General features: G+C 45.3%; 1 protein-coding gene, 1 long non-coding RNA gene and 1 other non-coding gene across 5 annotated transcripts; 2 read left to right on the forward strand and 1 right to left on the reverse strand.

Moving 5' to 3' along the window:
• Nucleotides 1–705: 705 nt before the first annotated feature.
• Nucleotides 706–1,883, reverse strand: LOC121081655 (translation initiation factor IF-2-like). The gene is made up of 2 exons (XM_040580848.1): nt 856–1,883; nt 706–779 (listed from the first exon to the last, which is right to left on the reverse strand). Coding segments are annotated over exons 1-2 (837 nt in total). The 5' UTR covers nt 1,692–1,883; the 3' UTR covers nt 706–778.
• A 6,035-nt stretch (nt 1,884–7,918) lies between these two features.
• On the forward strand, nt 7,919–21,631 carry LOC121080916. 3 transcript variants are annotated; one of them, XR_005825532.1, is made up of 3 exons: nt 7,919–11,827; nt 13,204–17,966; nt 20,644–21,631. It is a non-coding gene; the product is annotated as an uncharacterized LOC121080916 (long non-coding RNA). The 3 variants fall into 3 exon arrangements; XR_005825533.1 differs by lacking the exon at nt 7,919–11,827 and having other exon boundaries at nt 12,978–13,482; nt 17,802–17,966; XR_005825531.1 differs by lacking the exon at nt 7,919–11,827 and having other exon boundaries at nt 12,978–17,966.
• A 1,221-nt stretch (nt 21,632–22,852) lies between these two features.
• On the forward strand, nt 22,853–22,937 carry LOC121081741. Its single transcript, XR_005825786.1, has one exon. It is a non-coding gene; the product is annotated as a small nucleolar RNA SNORD45 (small nucleolar RNA).
• The last annotated feature ends 1,674 nt before the right edge of the window (nt 22,938–24,611 follow it).

A 24,611-nucleotide genomic window follows, 5' to 3' on the forward strand; every position in this document is an offset into this window, starting at 1 on the left:
CAGCATCAACAGACCATCTGAGTTCTTTTGATAAAAGGTGTATTGTCTTTTTGAGCTGACTGTAGATTTTAATAGTTTCAGCTCCACTTTCTTCTTTTTGTTCACTATGAAACTGCTCAGCAGAGAAGTCTTGGAATAATTTTGAGTATTGCCTGGTAGTACTGAGTCCGTGACAGAGAAGACAAATTTGTCATCATTAGGCAAGCTCTTCCTGGAGCCACGAAGGTATCACTTGTAAAACACGCAGCCTAGCAGGTACTGAAAAAGCATTCTGTGCCCACATGCCTGGGTAGACTATGCATAAACAAATTCAGAAACGGCAGGAGACTGTTTAACACAGGCATTTGCAGTGTCATTTTCAAAAAGCTTGCAGGTCTGTTTTTGTGTATTGCCAGGGAACATCAACAACAGACCAGATACTCTCTGTACTCCCCCTAGTAGGGCTCTAAGTATTTTCAGTATAGCAGGGAAGTTCAGCAGTGGTGCAGGAATGCGCGAGGGCGGCAGCCCACCTACAGAGCGTGGGTGATATCCAGAGAGAGTACCTGATGTCACTCCAAACCTTTTTTAGGAAATGGATACGGGTATGGCAAAACTAGGACTTCTGGATCCAGTTGTAGTAGCAGCAGGTTTAAGGCTATATACTCTAATCACAATAATTTGCATAAAAGCTGGCAAAAAAAAAAAAAAAGTCGAACTATGAAAGCATTTTAAAAACAGTCATCCTTTTATTTTCTTCATGGGCTTCAAAATATTCAGGGTGTTTCTGCATCCGAGTTCTAATTGAAAACATTGTGAAAGTTATTAATTACATACCCAAAATATACTAAGAACATTTTCAAAACACAAAATTACCAAAAGACTAAGCATTCTGACACTTTCAAAGGCAGTGCTTTACAGGTCTGTTTTTCAGCGCAGGCCCGTGTGTTGGAAACGGGGCCACCGAGGAGCGTCCCCCGATACCCGCCAGTGCCTTCAGGCCGGCCATGGCCGTAGTCGCCGGAGCGCGGTGGCAGACGCCTCACCGATGGTCTCGGTGCTCCCCCCCGCCGCCGCGGCGCGCTGCCGGTGCCAGCCCCTGCCTGGCACCGAGCGCGCGTGCGGGCGATGGCTGCCGGCCGGGCCAGGGCCCGGTGCCGCCGCACAGCGCTTCTCCCGCCGGGGATGGCGGCTGCGGGACCGGCGCCCGTGCTCGGTCTGCGTCCGACCAGCGCGCACCTCGATTTAAAAGCGAAGGTACTAAATTGCTGGCGAGGAGACACCTCCCCGGGCCCGCGCCCGGGAGCGGGCATAGGCCTCACCTCGGCCGCCTCCGTGTGGAGCGGAAACCGGAGCCGGGCCGGCTTCGCGCCCGCACCGCCCCCCACGCCCCCCGGCAGAGGGCCGGGCCGGGGGCAGGCACCGTTGCCTAGGCGGAGCGCAGAGGTCTTTAACCCTGCCGGCTGCCGGTGTACGGCAGCACGGCTGTGGGCAGCGGCCGCAGCAGAGCGCGCCGTGACTCCCGGCGCAGCCCCTCTTGTCACAGAACTCAGCCCCGCACTGCCGTTCACCGGCATCCAGCCATCTCCCCTCACGGTTTCGCTCGCACCCAGCGCTGGGCACGCCTGCCTGCGGGCGGGCTGGGTTTGGTTTTGTGAGGTGGGGAGATAGGTAGGCAGGCTTCCCCCCAAGTCCTCATTAACTCCACTCATGCTGTTTGCTAGTGCTTAAATAGTGCTTTTTTAAAAAAGCAACCAATTAGCACCTCATCAGCTCCAATTAGAGGAGACAAAAGCAGTGTAAAGATAACTCAATGAGAGGGAGTGGCATAACACCGTGTAATCACTTAAGACAGCAGTGAGCATTTACTGTGTTGGCTGTGCCGGGCCTATTCACCTTCTTTTCTTCTCTGTGGATGCATTTAAGACTTTTTTTTTTTTTTTTTTTTCCTTCCCCTCCCCTTTCTTCTTCTTCTTTTTCTTCTTCTTCTTCTTCCCTCCTGGGAAGCTGGGCCTCCCAGGAGTCTCAAGAGTCCCTCATTCAGGGCTACCTGTTTACAGCTCACGGAACAGAAGGACCTAAACAATCCTATATTGTATGCCTAGTGCTTCCTTAAACTTAGGCCTCCACAATGGCGTGTTTTCAGAAGCTGTGCAGAGTAAGTTAAAGGCTGGCTTTATACTCATTAAGTGTTCTGCTTGTACTGTCTTCTAATTACATGGCAGGGCAACAATGTATTTTTTTTTTCAATGGAGTTCTTTGGAGCAGTTAATTTGGTGCCTGTACTAAATGCCCCAAAACATTAATTAGTGTGGAAGGAACCCTAATTTCCTCGGTGGCTTTCCTCTCCATTTACTTCCCTTGTTTTCACATAGGCTTGGATGAGCCTCTATAATGAAATTACCTCATTAATGCCTTTATTCTTGCAGAGTAACTCATTCAAGATCTACCATTTAGTTTTGATTTAATGCTGTCAAAAGCAAAAGGTGCATTCATGTCTTTGATTAGTGATTTTTTTTTTTCTCTAAAGAGTGGACAGATTTAAATTATTAAGATGGCAAGTAGTGAGTTATAATTGGATACAAGCAGCTCTTCAGTGAATATTAAATGCTTTCAAAGCCTGGCCTATGTGGTCTGTTGACTATTAACTGTGTCCAGTGAGTTATTCTGTGGGTTTTGAATTAACGGCACATTAGCTACTGTGAAGCAAATTAAGTTTAATTTTGTTTATAAACCCCGTGCAGTTGCATTTATCAACATGACATTTAGTTGTAGCAGAGTTCATTTTTTCCCATTATCCTATATTGACCTCATTGCCTGGTTAGTACCGCTAACGCAGGGTCTCATCTTGTACTTCACAAAGTCTAGCTGGGGACTTGCCTATGTATTACCGGTAGGATAAGGACTTTTATTTGCAAGAACTACTACTATCGAATGGGAACAACCTTAGCTGCTTTTGACCATGCTGATTATTTGCTTGCAGAGTACACTGGCACAAAGTATGTCTGCTGCTAAGGGTGAATATGCAGTTACAAATCATTTTGATACCAGCAACTGAGCAGGCAGGATTTAACATCTGATCCTTGATATTTAACTCTTGCTCTTCTCCTTCATTTGCAACTTACATCACAAAATGTGAGATGTATTGTGGAGAAACATGTATGTCAGAAGACTTGAACAACCTCTAGTCTGCTTGGCATGTACGTGTTGCAGTTTACTGTGTGGCTGCAGTGCTGGCAGAGTCAAAAATCAGTCACATAACATGGGGACAGGACTTCTGGAGGGCTCTAATGTAACCCTCAACTCAAAGCAGGCACATTCACACCAGCTTGCTCACAGTCTTGTCCAGCTGCCCAGGACGTTTAAGTTTTGAGCATCTCCAAGGATGGAGATCCTACAACCTCTGCCCTCTGTTCCAGTGTTTACCCACATCCATGGTGAAGTTATCCTTATGTAATTATAAGGAAATTATTATATTTTCAATGAAGGTATTAAACATGATAATTTGATATGATAATGTTTTATAAATAACAAATCGTAACTTTGTATTACATATTATACAATAAATATTTTATATATTTAGTGCATATTATATATACTTGTACAATATATTATACACTTATGTGATTATTTCATTATGTTAACTTAAATAATACAATAAGATTATATTTTATAAATCTGTTATAAGAGTGTGCAGGTTACCTTTCCCAGGTTACTCTATACTTTCCTTATAGAGTATGTATACTCAGGTCTCGCCTTGTGTGGAATGAAGACGTGGCTGGGATGGCTGTTGGTGGCTCAGGAAAGGGAGAAAGGAAGCACAGGTATGAACCCTGCACTGTCATGCAAAAAAAATCCCTTCTGTTGCCATGCTTTGCAGCACTTTGGTATTGTATTGTCTGAGCTTTTGGTTCAGATCGACTACATCTGTAGTCCAAATGGAACAGTGCAAGGAACTGCTTTTTGACATGAGTCCATGCAGCACAGACTGGACGTGTCCCCATTATCTGACTCCTAACTCTGGGTTTTGCTGGGTTTCATGTGAGGACCATCTGGCCCTAAGATGTGGAAGACACCACAGCTTTTTTGGCATGTGTGTTTTTCCAATTCAGAGCGCCTGAGATGGAGAAAGCACTGTAAGCTTCAAGAGTGTGTGTTGCCTGTTGCGCAGCATGATGTTAGGGTGCATACTGTGTTTTGAAGTGTAGAAGCCACAGGGAAGGCTGTAAAGGGTTCAGGGAACCAGTTCTGATACTGTCTCATCTGTCCTGTTTGTTGTCAGTGATCCCCAGTGTGTGCTATTGCTCCATGGTATGCCAAAGCCCTCATAAATTGCTACATAGCAGGGGCCAACCTGTGCTAGCAGTTACACAAGTATGAGTGACCGGGGACCAAATGCTGAGCTAGCTCTCTGACTTTAGCTTATTTTGCAGTGAGAACATGCCATAAAGTCCTATTTCTGTTCTAGGTCAGGTAAGAATAGTGTGGGTGGCTTGTGAAGAGCTGGCTTAAGTCCAATCATTATCTGGATACTAACTGTTTCTTTGTGCCATATGCATAGCCTGGTCCAGGGAGTTTTCTCAGTGTAATGTCCACTGTCAAACCTGGGCTTCTCCTAACATCCAACAGCATTCTTCCCCAGGTGCCTCTCAGTTCAGTGACTGAAATGTATGCTCAAGAAGTGAGGTAACCAGTCCAATTCTCTCGTCTTCAGGAAGTAGGAACTTTTCAAATCACAACACCATGTCTTTCTAGGAGAAAGGGGAAGGAACAGTTCTTGCTCTCTACTTCTTTCCCTCTGAAACATGGCATTGTGCAGAAAAGAAACATCAGAGAGAGCAGACAAGACCCTCAGGCTGGGAGCTAGAGCTGTGTTTGGTCTCTGCTCCCAGAACTGTCCCCGTATTCTATGCTTCTGTGATTATTTAGCAAATTAATAAGGTAGTGGGAACAGAGACAAGGAACCAGGAGTCCTCCAAGGTGACCATCCTTGCTGCAGGGCATCATGATCATAGGAGTCACTAAAGAGCTCAACTTCTGCTCCTTCTATTCTGGGGAGTATCAGATTGTGGAGAGCAGTTAGAGAGCCAGTTCACCAAAAGAGCAAGTTGTATGTGGTGAACCCGGGGCAAAACTGAGTGGCTACAGATAGTGGCTCACTGAAAAACTGGGCTTGGTCTGGGTGGTGATCCCTAGCCTGAAGACACTGTAGGACACAGGGGTGTAACCTCTGATGGATGCCCGTGCTTATGCTTAGGCAGACGAAAGGAAGCACTAGGTACAAGCAGCAAGAATCACAACCAAAAAACCGCAAGGATCAGTTGAGGTAACCGTTCAAACACATTTTCATTCCTCAGCGAGTATGGAACAAAAAGAAACAGTAGCATCTGGGTTTATGGGCCAGACTTAAGGAGAGAAATGAGGGAGAGGTGTATACAGGGTAAGAGGCCAGCAGAGCTCTCAGGCCACAGGCTGGGCACAGGGGTCTTTGGGAAACTTGCTCTGCCCAGGAGAGATGAAAGCATAGCAGAGTTGGCCTGGGCCTGTCCTTGGTGGCCCACAGCACACACACTTTGAGAGAAATGTGCAGGCAGCGCTTCGCTCCACAGACGTGGTGTGTTTGGCAGCAGTGGCATGCTTCTTGACAGCTGCCATTTGCTCCCACCACCTTTGCAGCATTAAACTGATTGTGGGACCAGGAAATGAGTTAGGTTAAAAATAGCACCCCGGACTCCCCCTTTCATTGACAGGTTAGTTTTAAATTCCTTGTAGGAGTTCATTGCACTTTCCCCTATCCATTTACTGGCATGGCTGGGCAGAGGGAAGCAGAAAGAGCGGCAGAGAAGGATGAGACAGGCTGAACGCATCTTAGCCATTGATGGAAATGCTAATCTCTCCTTGAGTAGGAGACAGTGTAAACCTACTTTAAGGAAGGACACACACCCGAGGAGCATGTCTTTGCCATCCATTTATCAAGAAGGATTCTTAGCATAGGCAGTCAGTTGCAAACCAGAGAATTAACTACCTGCTGATGAGTGATTACTGGTCAGAGGCCTTAAACTCCAGACGAGTATTTGTTGAACTAGCATAGCTCGCTCAGATGAGTCTGTGGTGCAAGAGTGCCCCCTTTTGCTCTGATACTTTCAGAGCTGTAAGGGACTTGTGCACAGAAGAAAGGCTTCACAGCACTGAAAGATGACTTTTACAGTGGAGAAAAGAGGCATGTAGCAGGTGAGGCCGAAGAAGCCAGAAGGGCAAGTTACAAAGCACTGACACTGGAAGAACAGCCCAAGGATAGTCAAGAGACACGTACAACCATAGGACAGGAAGGTGAACAGGCAGAACCTCTTTCTGCATTACTCTGGCCATAAAAATGGCCGAGTGTAATAGCAGGCTGTAGGGTAATGCATTGCTCAGGTGTAGCAGAGTCTGAGAAGAGATGAAAGATTTATCTCGCATAGTGTAAGAACACAAGAAATATCACCTGGTCTGATGAAGCTAGGCACTCTGTCTGATGGGACAACTGGCAGTTCTGCCTGTGGGAGCACATACTGCTCTCTACAGCCCAGTTCCTTGTCTTCCCCATCCTCCAGATTAAGGTGTCGGGAAGTGGGCAGGGATAGCTGCTCCCTGCGGGAAGGGAGCAAGGAGCTGTGAGGACAGTGATGTGTAGGATGGCTGGGGATCCTATCACTGAGGTATCTCATCACTGCGGTGGGCAATGGGAGTTCAATACACCACCAAATTTCTGTACGGTCCTCAGGAAAGGGGAAAAACCCCAAACATCCACAATGAATGAATAACTGTGTGCAGTCTGCTCTTCACTCTCTGGATCATAAGAACAGTTCTGCTTGGATACATTTCATCTACCTCTCCCTGCCTTCCACTTACTTAGATGGTGCCCTTAAAGGCTTCTTAAGTCAGATCAATTTCTGCGCTGGCAAAATCCTTCCTTCTTGCCTGTTGGAACCCTGGGTACAATTTATGCTGCATCCTGCATGCGGTCCCTGCACTGGTGAGCTCCTTTGTATGACCTGGGGCTATGCAGAATACCTGGTCAAGTCTTTAATTCAGTTTGATGAAAAGAGTGAACGGCCATGCATTTGCTGTGAATAGCACAAATATTTGAATTCAAGTATGTCAACAGCAATTGATTGAAACCTTCCTAATGAAGGTCTGTGGGAACTAAAGGTAGATGAAAAGAAGAGGGAAGGAGTCTTTGTAGGGCTAAGTTAGGGCATTAAGACAACCCTGCTTCTTGTAAGTGGGTCAGCTGTGTTCTACAAAGGGCCAGCACTGTGCATACACTAGTATTCTGCTCAGCCCCTGCATCACAGTAACAGTGAGTGGTTGTGGTGAGATACCTGTATCTATATCCTGATATCTCTATCTATATCCCGTTTTCCTTGTCACATGCTGGTGTTTTCCTCCTTGCCACCACCGCTGTGCTCCAGAGCTCTCACTGCCTTTTCACAGCCTGTGCATCCTGGAATGCTCCCTTGTGCTTTTGGCAAGATGCCCTCAGGGCATGCCTCTGCTGTCCCAGCAGCCCAGGTTCTCTGTGGGATGCAGCTGTGGACCAAAGGCCTGGGGCTGACAAGTTTCTGGAGTGTGGCCAGCAGGACTATTGGTGATGATGCCCATGTCCCAGAGGCTGCAGCTGTGGGCCAGGGGCTGCTAAGCTGGGCCACCACAAGCCTGACAGTCACACTGCTGCAGTGGGGTAATGTGGTGACGCAAGTCGAGGCGGACTGAAAAAAACACTATGTCTGCATGGCTGGGTTCGGACAAAATGGCCTTTATTGTTTACACAAACTATTTATATATCTTAGACAGTGCAGGTGTCAGACCCTGATAGGTTTTTGTGTTCTTCTTCTTGCTCGCTATTTGCTGTTGCTGTAGGTGCCCGTATGCTGCAGTTCAAAGTTCCGGTTCTTCACATCCTGTTTACAGACCTGACAATTTGTGGCTGTCTTAAAGGTACACGGCTAAGTCTTTGAAGTTAACTAACTTGTCTGCAGACCTGCTGCAGACCCCAATAGGGTAAGGCAAGACCAGGCCAGTGCTGAGCATCACATGCTGAAACTGGGGCGGTGAGTGGGGGTCAGTAGGGCCAGGGGGGTCCATGCAGCCAGAAGCATCCCATGGAAGGTGACACAGAGGGGAAGCGGGAGGCTCGGGCACGCAGCAATGGGGTCCAGGAGGACCTGGAAGGGCTGATAAGGGGTGTGTGTGGCGTTGGGGTTACAGGTGGCCTAGAACCTGAGGAGATGGGGGAAGGTGGATGCAGAGAGACAGTGGGAAGGCTGCAGGCTGACATGTGGGGCTGCCTGCATGCTGGAGCTTGTCATCACCTGTGAGCGGTGCTGGCGAGGTGCCGGGGCAGTGGTGGGCCTTGCCAAAGGGCCTCCCAGGGAAAGTCCCGCTGTGTGTGAGTGGGGTGGGGGTGGGGTGGGGTGGGGCTGGATGGCTCCTAGGAGAGAATGAATCCAGAAGGAATAGAGGTAAATGAGTATGGACAAACTGCTGCAAAGGTAAATGGAATTCTATTTGATTTATTATCACAAGAAAAAAGTTACCGCTAAAGAGGCAGTAGGCAAGGAGGTGAAATACCTTTTTGACACCCCTTCCAATTGTTTTAGCTGGGAAAATTACATGGGGAAGATTCGTAATTTCTCCTAATTCACCTATATCATTATTAGGGAGAGACCTGTTGCAGGAATGTAGTACTCTGGTATCTCTAGCACCTGATGGGATTTGCTTAATCCTTATGGGTTCTGAAACTGTGCATGTTTTAAAAAATAAAAAACCTCATTTTGAAATACCATTAGGATTGGAAGCACTTCCCTGGGAGTTGTGGAGTACCTCAAGTGAGGATGTGAGCTTATTGCTGAGCCGGTGGTAATGAAAACAAAACGAGGGACTCCCCCTCCATTAAACAGTGTCCTATTGTTGCAGAAACAATCCCAAGCATTCAAAAACAACTTGAATTTTTCCTGAAAAAAGAGGAGCTCTCAGAGAATGCCAAAGCCTTTATAATACCCCAAATTTACCTGTAAGTAAGCACAGAATAGACGAAGATGGGGATCCAGAGTATAGATTTGCTTAGGATCTCTGTGTGGTGAATGAGCATGTTACCTCACCCAATAATTCCAGAGCCTAATTTAATACTTACTCAGATACCACCATGGGCAAACCCTTCTAATGATCTTAAAGACTTAAATTTTCCGGGACATTCTACTTTGGTTCAATATGTGGACAATCTTTCTAGCTAGTCATACAGAAGAAGAATGTGTGAGAGACACTGAATACCTATGTATACGACTTGCAAAAAAGGAGTGCCATGCATCAATATCCAAATGACAACTTTGTCTACGACAGCTTATTGTTCTTGTACTCTAGATCCAGTAATTAAAGGAACTCCCCTTTTGTATACAGGCTATAGCAACTGCTGCTGAGTTAGTGGAAAGAACTCAGACTACTGTCCTGTGACACCCCCTGACAGTATGTGTACCCCATGAAGTGAAAATACTTCTGAAACAATGTACAGAAAAAGTGCTTTCTCCATAAAGGGCACATCAATATGAAGTAGTGCTTTTACCTGCAGACAATGTGAGACTTGAAAGATGTAATAGCCTTCATCCAGCTACCTTAATGCCACTGGCTACAGAGGGAGAAAAAGATGATCACGATTGTGAACAAGGGGTAACCGCAATGAGTAAGCAGCAAGACAATTTAACAAATCAATCTTTAGGTAATCCAGATTTGAGTTTTTTTACAGATGGATCATCATACTGTGAAAACGGCTGGTGCTGTACTGGTTACACAGTTACCACAGAGATTCAAGTTTTATTGGCTGGACCTTTACCTCCCAATCTAGGTGCACAAGGTGCAGAAGTTGTTTGGTCATTGAAGCTGCAAAATTTGCACTTGGACTGCAAGTTAACCTTTACACAGACTCTCAGTATGCATTTGGAGCTTGTCATGCTACAGGTATGCTATGGAAGGAGTGTGGGTTTCTTACCTCCTCAGGTAAGACCACAGCACATGGAACTTCAACTGAAGAATTATCAGAGGCAATGCAAGTGCCCAGAGCACAAATTCGCAGTGATTTATGTAAAGGCTCATACCAACTGCCAAGACAATAGATCTCGAGGAAATGCATTGGCTGATCAAGCAGCAAAAGCTGCTGCATGGCAAGTGATTTGAGCAGTGACTCTTGATTCTGACTGAACAGGATAAGGCTGAACTCCCAGATGTAACTCGTCTCTACGAAGATCTACCCAAAGAAGAAACGCAAACCTGGGAGAAACTGGGAGCAGAACAATGCAAGGGACAGTGGCTATTAGGAAGTAAGCCACTACTTCCAAAGAGGTATTTATTACCTATCACTCATTCGCTGGCAGCATGATAGATTTCAGAGAGGGCCAGAAAGTATTGCTCTTAAAATCCAATGATTGTGGGCAACCCCTGGAATTTATGCAGCAGCCAAATTTGTGAGAGCGGTTGGCTATGTAAAGAATCTGTCTCTTTAAGAATGAAGACACTGCTGGGAAAGCCACCTCCAGCAACGAAGTATCCTTTACAAAACCTTCAGACTGATTATGCTGAAATACCTAAAGTAATGGGGTTCACATTTTGTTGTTGTTGATCAATTGTCAGGGTGGGTGGAGATAATGATGACCCCACTTCATTGAGACGAAGGATGGCTGATGCTAACTAGTCATGTCCAGTGGAAGCCTGTGGGAGTTAACATGGCTATAGAGAGTTCTTTAATCCAATGTTTGGTGGCACCAACTGCTTTAATTTTGAATTAAATGCGACCAGGCATTTGGAATGCAAACTGCAGAGATGTTCCACTTACAAGCAAAGCATCTGGCGATTTCACTTTTTAAAAAAACTGAACAGGCAGTATAAATAAAGTAAGCAAGCTGAATTGTAAAAAAAATAAAATAAAAAAAAGTCAGTGAAGCTATCAAGGAACTATGTGTATCCTCTAGAACAGGTGTCCTCAAACTATGGGCCGCAGGCTGGATACGGCCCCCCAGGGTCCTCAATCCGGCCCCAGTATTTACAGACGCCCCCGCCCATCCCCCAACCCCCCACCCCCCACCGGGGGTTGGAGGGGGAAACCAAGCAGTCACAGATAACTTCCTGCCACTTAATCCGCGCACCGGCCCTTGTTTAAAAATTTTGAGGACCTCTGCTCTAGAAACTCAGCTAGCTAACATACCAATGGGTGAGATTTGTACATTTTTCTTGGTGGAAGAATATTTCTGCCCTGTGAGCCCTGAGAATGGCTTTGATAGCAGGGAGAGGCAGTTTCTGTCACTGTGCAGAGGGGTGATGCTTCTGCTTTCCTTGCTGGGTTTGGTAGTGCTGTCAGTGGTGATTGTATGGCTCTACTAAGATCAGTCATTCGAAATGTTGCCACTTGTTATGTATAATTGGTGGCTCTGGTCTGGTGGAAAGCTAGATAGATCTGCCCTTCACGCCATGTGACAGGCCATCAAGAACGTGTGTCCAACTGGTTATGCCTTTACTGGTGGCTATAGACAGAAATACAAAATCAGAGGGCAAGTGCTGCTCCTCACATTTGCTCTTTCCACCTTTTTATAGACTCTGTGAGAGAGAACCTAGACGTGTTGGAAGCATCTGAGAATGAAGCAGACATGGCTTTGCCACCTCCGTCAGGATCTCAGAAGGGGAAAATAGCAAGAGAAGCTACCAGAGCCCCAACAGAATTGGGACAGGGGAGATGGGAGCTCCCAATAGGGTTGGACATTTGGGAATTGTGTGCCAGACAAGTACAGAATAAATGCTACATGTGAAGCAAAGACACTGTAAGGTGAGGACTGTGTGAAGGGCGTGTTTGTATGGGAAAGAGCAGCCTGCGGGCACAAAAGGAAAAATGGTTGAACACAAGGATGAAATAAATGAGAGCATAAAGCAAAAGCAAGAAAACAAAAGTAGTAGGTAATGTTTATTTGGAGGGGAGTGTGTGTGTGTAAATCCCAAGCCTTAGGAATAGCCTGCAATTTCTAAAAAAACACCCCCAAAAAGGGCAGGACGGGGGGAGAGAAAAAGACTGTGGTCTAGGAGAAACACATAAGAACAGGGAAAGAACCTGGAAAGGGGATGAAGTTTAATGAAACTGAGTTGCCACTAGCAGCAGGGATGTCCAGTGCTAGCCTGTATAAATGTGTGATCTAGTAGTGACACAGCCTCTTCTCCTCTCGGTCCCTGTGCTCCCCTAATACATCTGCCTAGTCTAGGCTCTGGTCCTGCCCCATCGCCAGGGTGTTTGTGCTGTGGCCAGGCTGAAGGGTCCCTAGTTTCTGTTGTGCTTGTGGCAGTTCACTATGGTACAAATAATGGATATAAGCTAATCATTAATGTAAGCTATGTTGTCATAGGGACGCTGAGTGGGAGAGGAAATTGACTTATAAAGTAAAGGTTTTCAAAGAAAATATTTACCAAAGAGCTTTCTCTGTTGATGTATCCCATGCCTTGGAAATGGAGAATGACTGTTAAAGGAAAACAAGAGTAAAACAAGAATAAGAGAAAAACAAGTGGTTATTGTGCCACATGCACACTATTGCCAAACAAAGAACTTCAAACTTGATGACAAAGCTGTATATAAGCTTGCATGATGAAATCCAAAGCTGGTTAAACACGACTTGGTTTTCATTTATAGTTTAATGCCCGTAATCTGTCCAGCATCATAAAGATCTTGGAGCTGAGCCAAGTTTTATGAGACCATGGGTGAGTTATAATTTCTGATGGAAACTATGCAAAAAGGGATGGGCTTTCATGCCAAAGCAGACAAAAGTTATGGTTTTGACTGTGTTATGCTTCAAGTTTTGGAATTAAAGTCTAAGCTCAAAGTAAAATGAAACTCGGAGACTTCTGGCCAACAAAAGAAAAAGTTAACTGGAGCCGCTGCTTGCTTGCTTTTGGGTTTGGGTTTTTTGGTTTTTTTTTTGGTGACAGCCTGTAGTCTGCCTTTTGTGGGTTTTTTTTTGTATTTACCATGTTGTCATAAATGAAAATGGAATACAGATTCTGTTCTGCCTTTTGTTTTCTTGTGAACAAACATCTGGAGACCCGGCTTCTATAATAAATAAGCCTTAGCAAGTAGGTCTTGCTCTTGGGAATGGTTATATTAATACTGGCTCTGCTCTGGAGGAGGAAGACAGCTCAACTTTTGTTTTCCCGTTGCAGATGTTGTCCTGGAGAAGGCCATGCATAAGTGCATTTTGAAGCCACTGAAGAGCCATACAGAAGCAATGCTGAAAGAGTTTCATGCTGCAGATGGTGAAGGAAAACCTTCAGTTGGTGCGGCAGAGGAATCCTCAGGAACTGGATGTGTTTGTTCCAACACCAGACTATGTGGATGTTGAAAGTTTGTGACCATGCAGAAAATGTACTCGCCTGAAAAGAAAGTCACGCTGCTGCTGAGAGTATGAAAACTGATTTATACTGTTATGGAGAATAACTCAGGTATGGTGCTTCTTGTGGTTCAAGGTCACTGTTTTTCTAAACCTGGGGTTGTGTTTTGCTGGAGGAAATGAGACCGCCTGATTCTGCACTTTGTCTCCTTCTCCTGGAGCTCTTGTAGCATCTCCTTGCCCTTTTGAGAGGGATTCTTCCTTTCTGCTTCCTTCCTGATATCTCTGCATCTGGCAGCACATCTTACAAATTCAGTGTGAAGCAGAGTTGTGAAGCAGCTTAAAAAAACCTCCAAACCACCAGCTTTGCTTAACTGTAGGCATTTGAAGTTGGCTGTCAGAAAGGCTGTCCTGTAAGCGTAGAATTTGACACTGGTTCTAAATTAGTATTTTCCTGGAAATCGTAATAAAGGATACACCCAGTATTTAGCTATAGTAATTCAGCAGTGTGTATGCAATATGACAATTACAAGGGCTCTGTGTTAATGGCTGGAGGAAAGCAGCCCCTGATCCAGTGTTTTTGGTTTGCTGTGCCTCTGAATGTTCTCATTTGGACAATTTCTTTGTGTTTTTTCAAGAGAAATAACATCTACTTCTACACTGTAGCAGGAGTCCCAAAGTGACCTCGAAACCTAGATGGTGAAATGGAACCACAGACCAGTTGAGACCTGCTTGATTAGTCAGTGTCACAGTTAAAACGCTGTGCTGGATGGCATGAATTCATAGGTGCAGCTCTGTTGCCTGACATCTTATCATACACTGCAGTGGTAGGTCACGAGCTAAGTTGAAGCCATGCTGGTGGTATTGGGAGAGTTTTTTTCTCTAAGCAAATATAAGTTGCTGCGCATGGTTGGCAGTTTTCTTTCGAGCGCTGAATCTGCAGCTGGGCTCTGTGCCGATCAGGATGCTTGCTTTCTTTTGAGATTTGAGATGAATGGTGAAAGCTTGTGGCTGTAAAAGACCCCCAGGCACTTTAGCAAGATTTGGGCAGGAGCTTAGACCTGGCTTATTTCAGTGCAAAATCCTGCATTTTAAAATGGATATAGGAATCTTTGCCCAAAGTGCTGTAAACTTTTTTTTTTTCCTCCATACTGTACTATCACATTGAGTAAGATATTCCCAACATGCAAAAGAAAAGTACTGAGAGGCTGCTGGTGAACCATTGTACTGAGGGGCTTGAGCTAAGATGCAGCAAATGCTCCTTGGGTTGTCTTGCTTTGTCATGTAGTTTTAAAACGTGGCATTGAGCCAGCACCAGTTTCCAGTACCTCCTTTGTCCTGCTGTCTCAGCCAGATAATAGTGTAATACCTGGAGGGTATGCCTTAGCTGGTTTAACTTTCAGTATCAGCCCTTCAGTCCTCTGGAGTTTGGCCACAGTTTAAAGTGGCTCCTGATCTTGGTGTTTCAAGTGACCATCACACCACTTCTGCAATGAGCACTGTTTGGCCAGACCCAGAGATCTAGCCACATCGTGTTTTCTAAAGAGAAAGTTTAAATGCGATAAAAGTTAAAGGAACACATACAGACCTAGGTACAGCAGAGCCTCTGTGTGTTGCATGCTGTCGTTACCGATGATGCTTCACCAGCTAGTTGGGAATTACATGAGGCTTTGCTCACTGGTGTTTTTAACCATGCTCCGTCAAGGAAATGTGCAGAGTTTTCATGTAAAATCTAATAGGCTTTTATATGCAGGCTTCTCTGCTGGGTTTCAGACTCAGAAGCTGGTACGTGTGGCTGGATCCTTTCAGAAAGGGGACGTTGTCCGTGCACGTATAAAGAAAATGCCCATTGATTTTTCTCTTAGCCAGTGACAGAAGTGTGGGTGGAGGTCAGGCCAGACTGGCGTGGCTGCCTTTTGTGAGTTCACCAGTTGAGCTGACGCCAAGGTGAGCCAAGTCTTTAAATTCCCTTGCATGCCTCAAGGTCTGCATCATCTGATTTGTGCTCATTAGAAGTACAGAATGAAGCTGGACCCTTCCCACCAAGTGTCAGATGATGTTCTCTTTGCTGCACATCTGTAACAAGAGGCTCTAGAGTAATACAAACATACTGGTCAGTAAAGGCAGCAAAATAACGCTTTCCTTTCAAACACCAAAACTGGTAAAAGGGTGTCATTTGTCTATCGCTGCCTGTGTTCTCTTTGACCCAGGGAGGCTGTATGGAACTGACTTCTTGCCTGTGTTGACATATGTGCTAGCCCAGGGTGATATGGTGGAGCTGGATACTGAAACTGAATACACGATGGAATTGCTGGATCCATCTCTGCTGCATGGAGAAGGTTATCAACTCACTTCTATTAAAACTGAGTGGAGGGCTGGGGAAGAGGTATTCTTCCTCACCTCGTTTGAGTAGAAATCCTTTTGACAGAGTCCTATAGTCGGCGATGTCGGTAGTGTAACAAAAGAACTTCGCAATTATTTTCACCTTAAAATAAGAGAAGGCTGGTTAGCTTGCAGAGTTACAGCCCCAAGTGACCTGGGAATCTACTGACATATATACTACCTTAGGAGGGAGTATATTGTTTTCAGCCAAGAAGAAGGAGACATCATGACTTAGCAAGCAAACATACGCTGTGCAGGTGCCAAATGTGGTTATCCTTGTGTGCCTGAAAATGTCCTGAGAGTATGTATGGGTCTGCAGCGTTCAATTGAGGTGAGACCTGGAATGGGACCTGGGTTAGGTACTTTGTAAAAACTTCTGGGGGAATTCTTTGCCCCTCTGGGGGAAGTGCTTTTGAGAATGTTGCCCCCCTTAATGATCCTGGCTTATACACAATACTTGCTTCTCACAGAGTATTTTTATGAGGCCAAGGAATATGTTTCTTAAGGCAGTCCTGAACGATGGCTGAAGTCTGCTAAAGGCAAGGAAATCTCCCTCCTTTCTGTTTTCACAGTGGTGGTTTTAACAAAGAGGTATTCTGCAAGCCCTTGGTAGGTCCCTGAATCTATCCGTTTATGAGGAAGTTTCAGAAGTTCTTGTGACCAAGCTCAGCTGTGAGTTTTAAGTATATGTCCCATTTCTGCAATCTCTTGGGTTGCTGAAATTGCTGTATCCTTTTACATGCCGATATGCGTGACAGAACTGTGCCAGGTTTCCTCCGGTTCAGTACTAGTCTGTTCCCTGCTTTGTGTGCAGAGTGCATCGTTCAGGAATCTTAGAACAGAAAATACTTGAGATGTGAAGCTGGAGATCATTAACACACTTGAAAAGCAGAAATATTTACTGTACTGTTAAGTCGTGCTGTTTTTAATGTAGCAAAAGTAATTCATCTATTGGCTGGCCCTGTCTGTGGCACTAGCTATACTGTACGGTGCAGGAAAAATTGTTTAGTGCTTTGGAGTTGTGTGGTTCAAATGTAAATGTATTGTCCAATTTGTCTCATGGGTCTTGCCTGTCTTCCACATATTGAACTTGTCGCAGGGCTGAAAGCAAGAGGATGCTGTCGGTAATACAGAAAACACTACTGTGAGCGAGCATAGAATGCATCTCTGAATGACTCCACAAATAGACTGTGCTGCCTCTTAATTGAACGCTCCCACTCAAATAGTTTACTTAAAGAGCAAGAGAAATAAATGATAGCATGTCTTTTGTTTCTCCTGGTTGCTGAGGATTGTTGCCTCCTGTTGAGGCTCCTTTTCCTTTGTGAGCTGCAGCTCCTTTTGTACATCGGCAACTGTTGTGGCTGTAATTTGTTCTCCGCTCGTGTAATAAAGGTGAAGTCTGGAGAGCTGTACACACTGCCTCCTGAACTAGTTGGACGTAATGTTGGACATAGGTGAACAAACACAGCCTGCCTTTTAAAAACAAAAGCAAAACCTTTGGGATGCTTCCAGGTATAAATCACACGCTCGCTCATTGCTTTGTTGACACTAAGGGAGTCGCTTTTAAGTTCCTGAACAGTGGTAGATGGTCTTTTATGTTGTTTAAACAGCTATGTTTATTTGATCCCCACTTGAAGCTCAGGAAGAAAACAAATCACTGTTTGGAAACTGTTTAGAAGAAAACTAATGTTCCAGCTTTGTAAAAACACTCAGGAGTAAAGGAGCAACACTGGTCATTTAAATAACCGGCCACTAACGGGCCCAGAGTTAGGTATTATTGCACCACTTTGATAATATGGAGCCCATGCAACCACTGCATGTCTCTTAGCAGCTGAGAACACACCGTCCAGTATTTTGCAGGCCAGTAAGCTGTTTTTCTTTATGTATAAATATTTTGGCCATAGAATGCAGGCACTTTCATGTGTGTATATTTATTAAAAAAAAAAATAATAAAGAAATAATTGTTTGTCCTTTTTGACTGTGACCAGTTGGAATTGACATGGTGTTTGTGACCACTCTGAGAAGTTCTTCCCCTGCTGTCCTTCACAGGAGGCTATTACTTGGCAAGCGCTTATGGAGCACTCTTTCGGATCAAGAACTTCCAGGAAGACCAGGCTGCCCAACTGCTGAGTTCAGAAGCTAGGGATACTCTCCAGTAGTGGCACAAGAGGAGGACAACGTAACAGAACAATACCTTCAGTTGGTGATTTTCAGGTAGAACTTAGGGCTGAAGAGAAAAAAAACCACAGGGGATGATTGGTTTGTTGGAAATCTGTTTGAGTAGTATGATTTGTAATGATTTCCTTGGGTCCACGAGTGGTGTGAAGCAGTGCTGACAGTATGTCTGGCAAATCTGCCTCTGTTTTGAAGTCTTTGCACTTCGTAACAGAGTGTGGTTATGATGGTATAAAGGAAACACTAAATAACGGAGCTTTCCCACTGTCCTTTGTATTTAAGTCGTGCAGCGTGAGGACGGACCGAATCGTATTTTTACGTTCAGCTTCTTTGTAACATCTTTGAAAACATTTTTGTTGGCTGCCTGCCTTATGAGCTAAACCAAGTATTAAACCATAAATACCTAGTTAAACATGCACATTGCATAAAAGCCCCCATGTAAACCGTGCATATGGCCAGTTATACAGAGTGTTCCACCAGTGTGTTTGAGCCAACAGCCCATGAGGCTGAATTTCTTGTACCACAGACTCTTTTGAAGCATATTATATGGTGGCCTTTTGCAGGTCTCTTGCTGTAGCATGCAAAAATGTATTTTCTTGCTCTCACCCTATAGCCGAATGTCATTTTGATTCAAGTATATTTATGCTAAGACAAGTATTTCAGTGAAGTGGCTGATATGAGCTCAGTTTCACCAGCATGAGTTTGACAAGACTGTCTGATGCAGCGTATCAGTTAACTTACCATTATTTGGATGATTGCATGCTTTCCTAATTTTGTTAATTACAGAGAATCGCCATGTTTTTGCATATATATAATTGTTCCTTCCAATTGTTTTTTTTCCCCCTCTTTTGGGGGGTTTGGGAAGGTGGGCACAGAATGAGTCTTTGTGGGCACCAGGAAATTATGTGTTTAACTGTAAAGCTTAAAGCGTTTGCTGTATGGAAGGTTTCTCTGTACCCACTGCATCAGTTGCTTATTTAGCAGTGCCTGAGTGCACTGTGGAAGTCTGCGTATTCATTAATGAGCTAACAGTAGCTTGGCTCTGTGTAGAAAGGAGAGGAACCATGAAGAATACACACCCATCCCTGCTTTTATTTTTATTTTTCCTTAAACATCCAGTGTTTCCAGGGCCTTTGCTTTCTCTTGCCATATTGGCAAAGCTTCCCAAGCTCTATTCCCCCATAGTCACGAAAAGTCTTCAGTAATTGCTGTGATGTTTGTGAGTTTTGGGCTTCTAGCCCTCCATTCCTTCAGTCGTGAATTCCACTCAGTCAAAAGACTCACGAGAATTGCTTCAAACTTGCATTTGGAAGTCATGCCTCAAACAATGAATTTGTGGAAATCCATTTATTTATTTACACTAATGAAGAAAAAACTGTAATACTGCATCAAAATGAAACTTAGTGGCTGCTGAATCAATGAGTAATAGTGTAGAATCGCTGCTTAAGCCTTTACCATGATCATTGCAATGTTTGTTTGTAGACTGCTTGGTTTTTTGTAAAGTCATGTGGCTGTGTGTGGTGCATTATTGCCAAGGTGCTCCTTAGTGCTCTGATGATCTGTATGTTCGCAGTAATGGGTAAAGCGGAAGGCTCTGTGGCTGGGGAAGAGTGGCATGGATGTGTTACTGCTCTCTCTGTTGCACCAAATTTCAGCGGCTGGGTTTGGCTGCTAAATTGATGGAACTACTGGTAGAAATTTCAGAAAACTGAGTACCATGCTTATCTTTAATCTTCTAAAAGTAACGTTTCAACTGACATGGCTTAGGTATTTGACTTGCATGAAAGAGACCCAGAATTTTGCTTTAAGTAGTGTTCTGATTCATTGAGGATTCCCTGTAATTAGAGAACAAGACTAAAAATGTCATGTGGTGGTGTAAGATCTCAGGGTTTCTATGAAAGCTAACTTGCCAGAATGAGTAGGGCGTAGCCTGAACTCCAATAGAGATACTGTATAAAAAAAGGTCCTTGTCTTGACAGCAAAAGAGTTTCATGGAATGTCAACACTTTCCCATAGGGCCTCCAGCATGCTTGTTCAGTAATTGTGGGCCTTTTTGCAGTTCCTGCAAGCAGCCTTGGAACCAATTCTGTATGGCAGACAGTACCTTAGCTTACTTTCTATGTCATGCTTGGCTGCTTGTACCTGCTGAAAATTTAATTGAGCGTCAAATCAACACACAGGGAAACGTCCTGAACTCATGGTGGTAGGGCAACCCCATTCTAATTGGTAAAACTGGAAAATAGTACATTTTGAAGAATCTGCCTTGTGAGGAGAAGGGCTGCCTTGTGTTAGGCAACTAAACTTTGTGACCCATTCTGCCACTGCCCCCGCCGCACACGTTGAAGGAGACAGTGCCTAAGCCAATGCAATCAAAAACGTGGATTGTTAATTTTTTTTAAAAAATAAAAAGTTTTTTACGTATATGAGACCTGTGTGAGAGCTTAGCTTGGCCTGTTTGAATTTCTCTTCAGAAGTCTGAACCCACGGGCTAGTATAAAAGGATGGTTATGTGACAAAATTTGAATAAAATCTGAGTTTATAGTGGATTTCTCCCTTGGGACAGAAGTGCATCTGTTACTGCAGTGTGAAAGGTGTTTAATTAGCATATAACATCATCAGACCTGCTCTTGGTCTGATTACAAGTTATTGGTTATTTAGCAATACATTCACTTGCTGTTTCTTACTGTGTTTTTTGTTTGATTTTATGTTTCCAAAGAAAGGGTGGATTTTTCATCAATCTCTTTGAGAGAGTATCAAATCAGGTTGCAGTAAATATGTATAAGCAGCTTGGCTACAGTGTGTACCAGACAGTATTGGAGCGCTACTCTGCTAGCAGTGGAGAGCCAGATGAAGATGCTTACAGTAAGTGGTTGTTGTGCCTTAAGTTGAATGGAAAGGTTCTTGTGTTGAGGGTTCCTGGGCCTGTTTGTATTTTTTTTAATATGAAACAAGTTCAGATGGCCATTGATGAATGGGATTCTGTATACTGCTTTAGATAGCTTTTCCTACTGAAAAGTACATCAGTTATGAAACTTAATTGCAGGAAACAGAATGAATCTGTGTCAGGGGAAGTTCAGGTTGGACGTTAGGAAAATCTTATCCACTGACAGGGCGTTCAGTCAGGGCACCAAACCTGTCAAGAGCTCAGGAAGCATCTGGATGATGCTTTTAGTCATGTGGTTTAGTTTTAGGTAGTCCTGCGGGAAGCATGGAGTTGGACTTCGTGATCCTTATGGGTCACTTGCAACTCAAGATATTCTAGGAATCTAGGAAATCCTCTCAAAAAATGATCTTAATGTAACAGTGAAGTCACTTAATATGGCTTTGTGCAATGACTGTCTTCTATAATAGCATTATTTTCTTTTGCCATAGAGATGAGGAAAGCTCTTTCCAGAGATATAGAGAAGAAATCAATTATACCTCTGTCTCATCCTGTGAGACCAGAAGACAATGAGTAACTGAAAACTGTGATTCTCAGACAACCTAGTAAGAGTGTTGGTTTCCTTCTCCCCAAAGCCCCCAAGAACTTACAGATGACAAATATTAGGCTCAATGTTTTTCGCCATGAAATACCAAAAAGCAATATTGAGAAGCTTACCAGTGCTGCTTCTGTTGGTATTGGCTGCATATTCGTGCTCCTACCCTATTGTTCTTCCTTTCAAACCGTGACACTTTGGAGACTATTAAAATGGAATTGCCTCCTGTATGGTGTTGTCATGGTTTTCCTTCTTGTCCACAAAACAGTCCCCTCGCTTTGTCACTCTCACGGAGCCCTGCTCCCAAACTGAAAATGTCTGGCCACTGCTCCCACGCAGAAGGTGCCAGGAAGGAGTTCTGTTGCTGGCTCTCACCTTCCCTTTGTGGCCATATAACTGCTGCACCAAAACTTGGGCTATGTTGTTCCTGAGCCACAAAACCAGAAATCGGGTATATCAAAATATATTCTCCAGAACTCAAGAGGTCTCCCTTTCTCCGTGCCTTTTACTTACCTCATTCCCTAATTTAATTCTTGGATCCATCTATCCCTTCACTGTCTGTCTGGATGTCACGGATGCTGTTACTTGGACGCATTGACCAGGCACTTAGTTCCAACACAGGTTTCTGTCACCATCTTCCCTGGAATTTCTTGGAGAAGAGTGTAGAGGAGTGAAGGCAGAGGGTTGATGAGCATTGATAATATGCAGCTGTGGCCTTGCCACCAAAGCAGTGGGTTGATTGACACGGACAATGTGTAGCTGTAGCTCTTCCTGCTAAGTAGTTAAATAGCCCTGAGGAGTGTGGGAGAGGGGGTTGGATGGCGGGGGGGGGGGGGGGGCGGGGAGTGGTGTGGTCTGACCTCTGGAGGAAGGACAAACAGCATGGACAGTAGAATCTGTCCGACCATAAAAGCCTTGTTGCAGCCTGATAGCTTGCTTGTGTGAGGCTGACTGAGTTGGGCTCCGACTACAACAACTGGCGCCCAACGTAGCTGAGACAAGTGGGAGAACCTGCACCCCATAACAGACATGGTGAGAGATGAGCCCTTGCAACTAATCAATATGGGTGTATTGCGAGATTTGTTTTACATCTTAACTCAAATCGCAGCTGAAGAGGATGTGTATTACTTGGGCTTGTAACAATCTCCAGCCAGGGTTTTTTCTTTTATTACAGTCCTGGGCATGCAGGCTTTTACTGCTATTCTGGTTTTGCCCTTCTCCTTAAGTGCCCAGTGAAGTTTGCTCTAGCATCAGTCAAGGCAGTTAATGTTCTCTCATTCATCTGTTGTGTTTTTAGCACCAGTTTCTATAGGCAGAAGTGGTCCATATGAGATCTTTGAGTCACTGTGTCATGCCACTCTGGTTTTTCCATTGGCAAACTGCTGCTGCAATTCCCTAAGGGGCTTCCTTGGGTCAGGAGGTAGTGGATGGGAGCAGGTTGCCACCCTGGGTCAGTGGTGAGTGTGGGCATGTATCATCTGACCTAGAGCTGACGTCTGTCACCACTTTAGCTCTAGAATTACTCAGAGACCAGGGACCCATGAATCACCTGGGACAGAGTCAGGTGATGGATTTGCAGAACTGACAGGACCAAAGGAAACTCCTAAAAACTTCAGACATTGACTAATGATCTGATAAGCGTATATAAGCTGTGCAGTATCGCTTGGTTCTCTGCCATTCACTGGGGTGGTGGCCCAGCTCTGAGTTGTGACTAAAGCAAGCCCAGTGGTACCCACATCTGTGTAAATTTCTCCTTTAACAACAGCAATTGCTGGGGCTTATCTGTAGGACCACACCATCCACCGCCCTCCCCTGCACCTTGTGCCCTGAGTTCCCCATGCTGCTGGCTCTCCCTCGGTAAATGGGGTGGGGGCAGGGACAAAAAGAACCACCCGACTGTTAAAGCTGTCAGATGCAAATTATTTAACCGCTCGAGCCACGTGGGTGCTTTTTGGTACGGAGGCAACGGGTAATAGTGGCTGGGCTGCGAGTGGGCAAAGGGCAGAACGAAGTGAACCTGAACCCTGCAGCCGCAGCAAGCAGTTCCCGTGGCCGGCTGGTGTGAACTAGGCCGAGATCCCGGCCAGTGCTCAGCACAGGGTTGGTGGGGCGCTGCTGCCACCTGGAGGCCAAGTGTCGGTGCTGCAGCCCCGGGACAAACGCAGCCTGCGGGTGCTCGCTGCTGCAAAAGCCGCACCCCTAGCGAGAAGCCCCCCAACCTGGAGACCGCGGGGGCGTGGAGCGGCTGCGCCCCTCTACGGTTTCAATTCCCTCTCGCTTGGCAATGACACGGGTCTGCCCTTGCAGGCCTCAAAGCTGCACGCCTCTGCGCCGGGCTGCTTCTGCACATGCGGGGCTCGAGCCCCCTACTAGAAGGCATCAGGCCAGTTCTGTGCATGCGCTGCCCTTAGGTTGCCCATAATGCTACTGCGCATCCGCCATGAAGGGAGTAACAGCGGGCCTGCAGAGAGGGACTTGGGGGTACCGGTGGGTCAAAAAATGGACACGAGCCAGCAACCTGTGCTCGTAGGGCAGAAAGCTGACCATATCCTGGGCTGCATCCATGGAAGCATGACCAGCATGTCGAGGGAAGCGATTCTGTCCCTCTGATCTCGTGAGACCCACCTGGAGTACTGCATCTGGCTCTGGAGTCCTTGGCAAAGCAGGTCCAGAGGAGAGCCACAAAAATGATGAGAGGGCTGGAACATCTTTCCTAAGACAGGCTGAGAGAATTGGGGTTGTGCAGCCCGGAGAAGAGGCTCTGGGGAGACCTTATTGTGGCCTTTCAGTACTTAAAGGGGGCTTATAAGAAAGATGAGGACAAACGTTTTAGTGGGGCCTGCAGCAATAGGACAAGGCTTAGTGGTTTTAAACTGAAAGAGGGTAGATTCAGACTAGATAGAAGAAATTTTTTGTGATGAGGGTGGTGAAACACTGGTAGAAGTTGCCCAGAGACGTGGCAGATGCCCCGTGCCAGGGAACATTCAAGGTCAGGTTGGACAGGGCTGTAAGCAGCCTGATCTACTTGAAGATGCCCCTGCTTCCTGCAGTGGGGCTGGACTAGGGGGCCTTTAAAGGTCCCTTCTGACACAAACCATTCCGTGATTCTGTAAACTGCCACTGTCATTCTGGACGCTGTGTGTTTATATATACTTGAAGAAGTCAAAGTCCTTCACAACTGAAATTTTACTCTGAAAGTTCTGAATTG

This window comes from Falco naumanni, chromosome Z (genome assembly GCF_017639655.2).
Source record: "Falco naumanni isolate bFalNau1 chromosome Z, bFalNau1.pat, whole genome shotgun sequence".
NCBI classification, from domain to species: Eukaryota; Metazoa; Chordata; class Aves; order Falconiformes; family Falconidae; genus Falco; species Falco naumanni.

Coding starts and splice junctions, on each gene's coding strand:
- LOC121081655 (XM_040580848.1), bottom strand. CDS start 1,691: ATGAGTGGAGTTAATGAGGACTTGGGGGGAAGCCTGCCTACCTATCTC.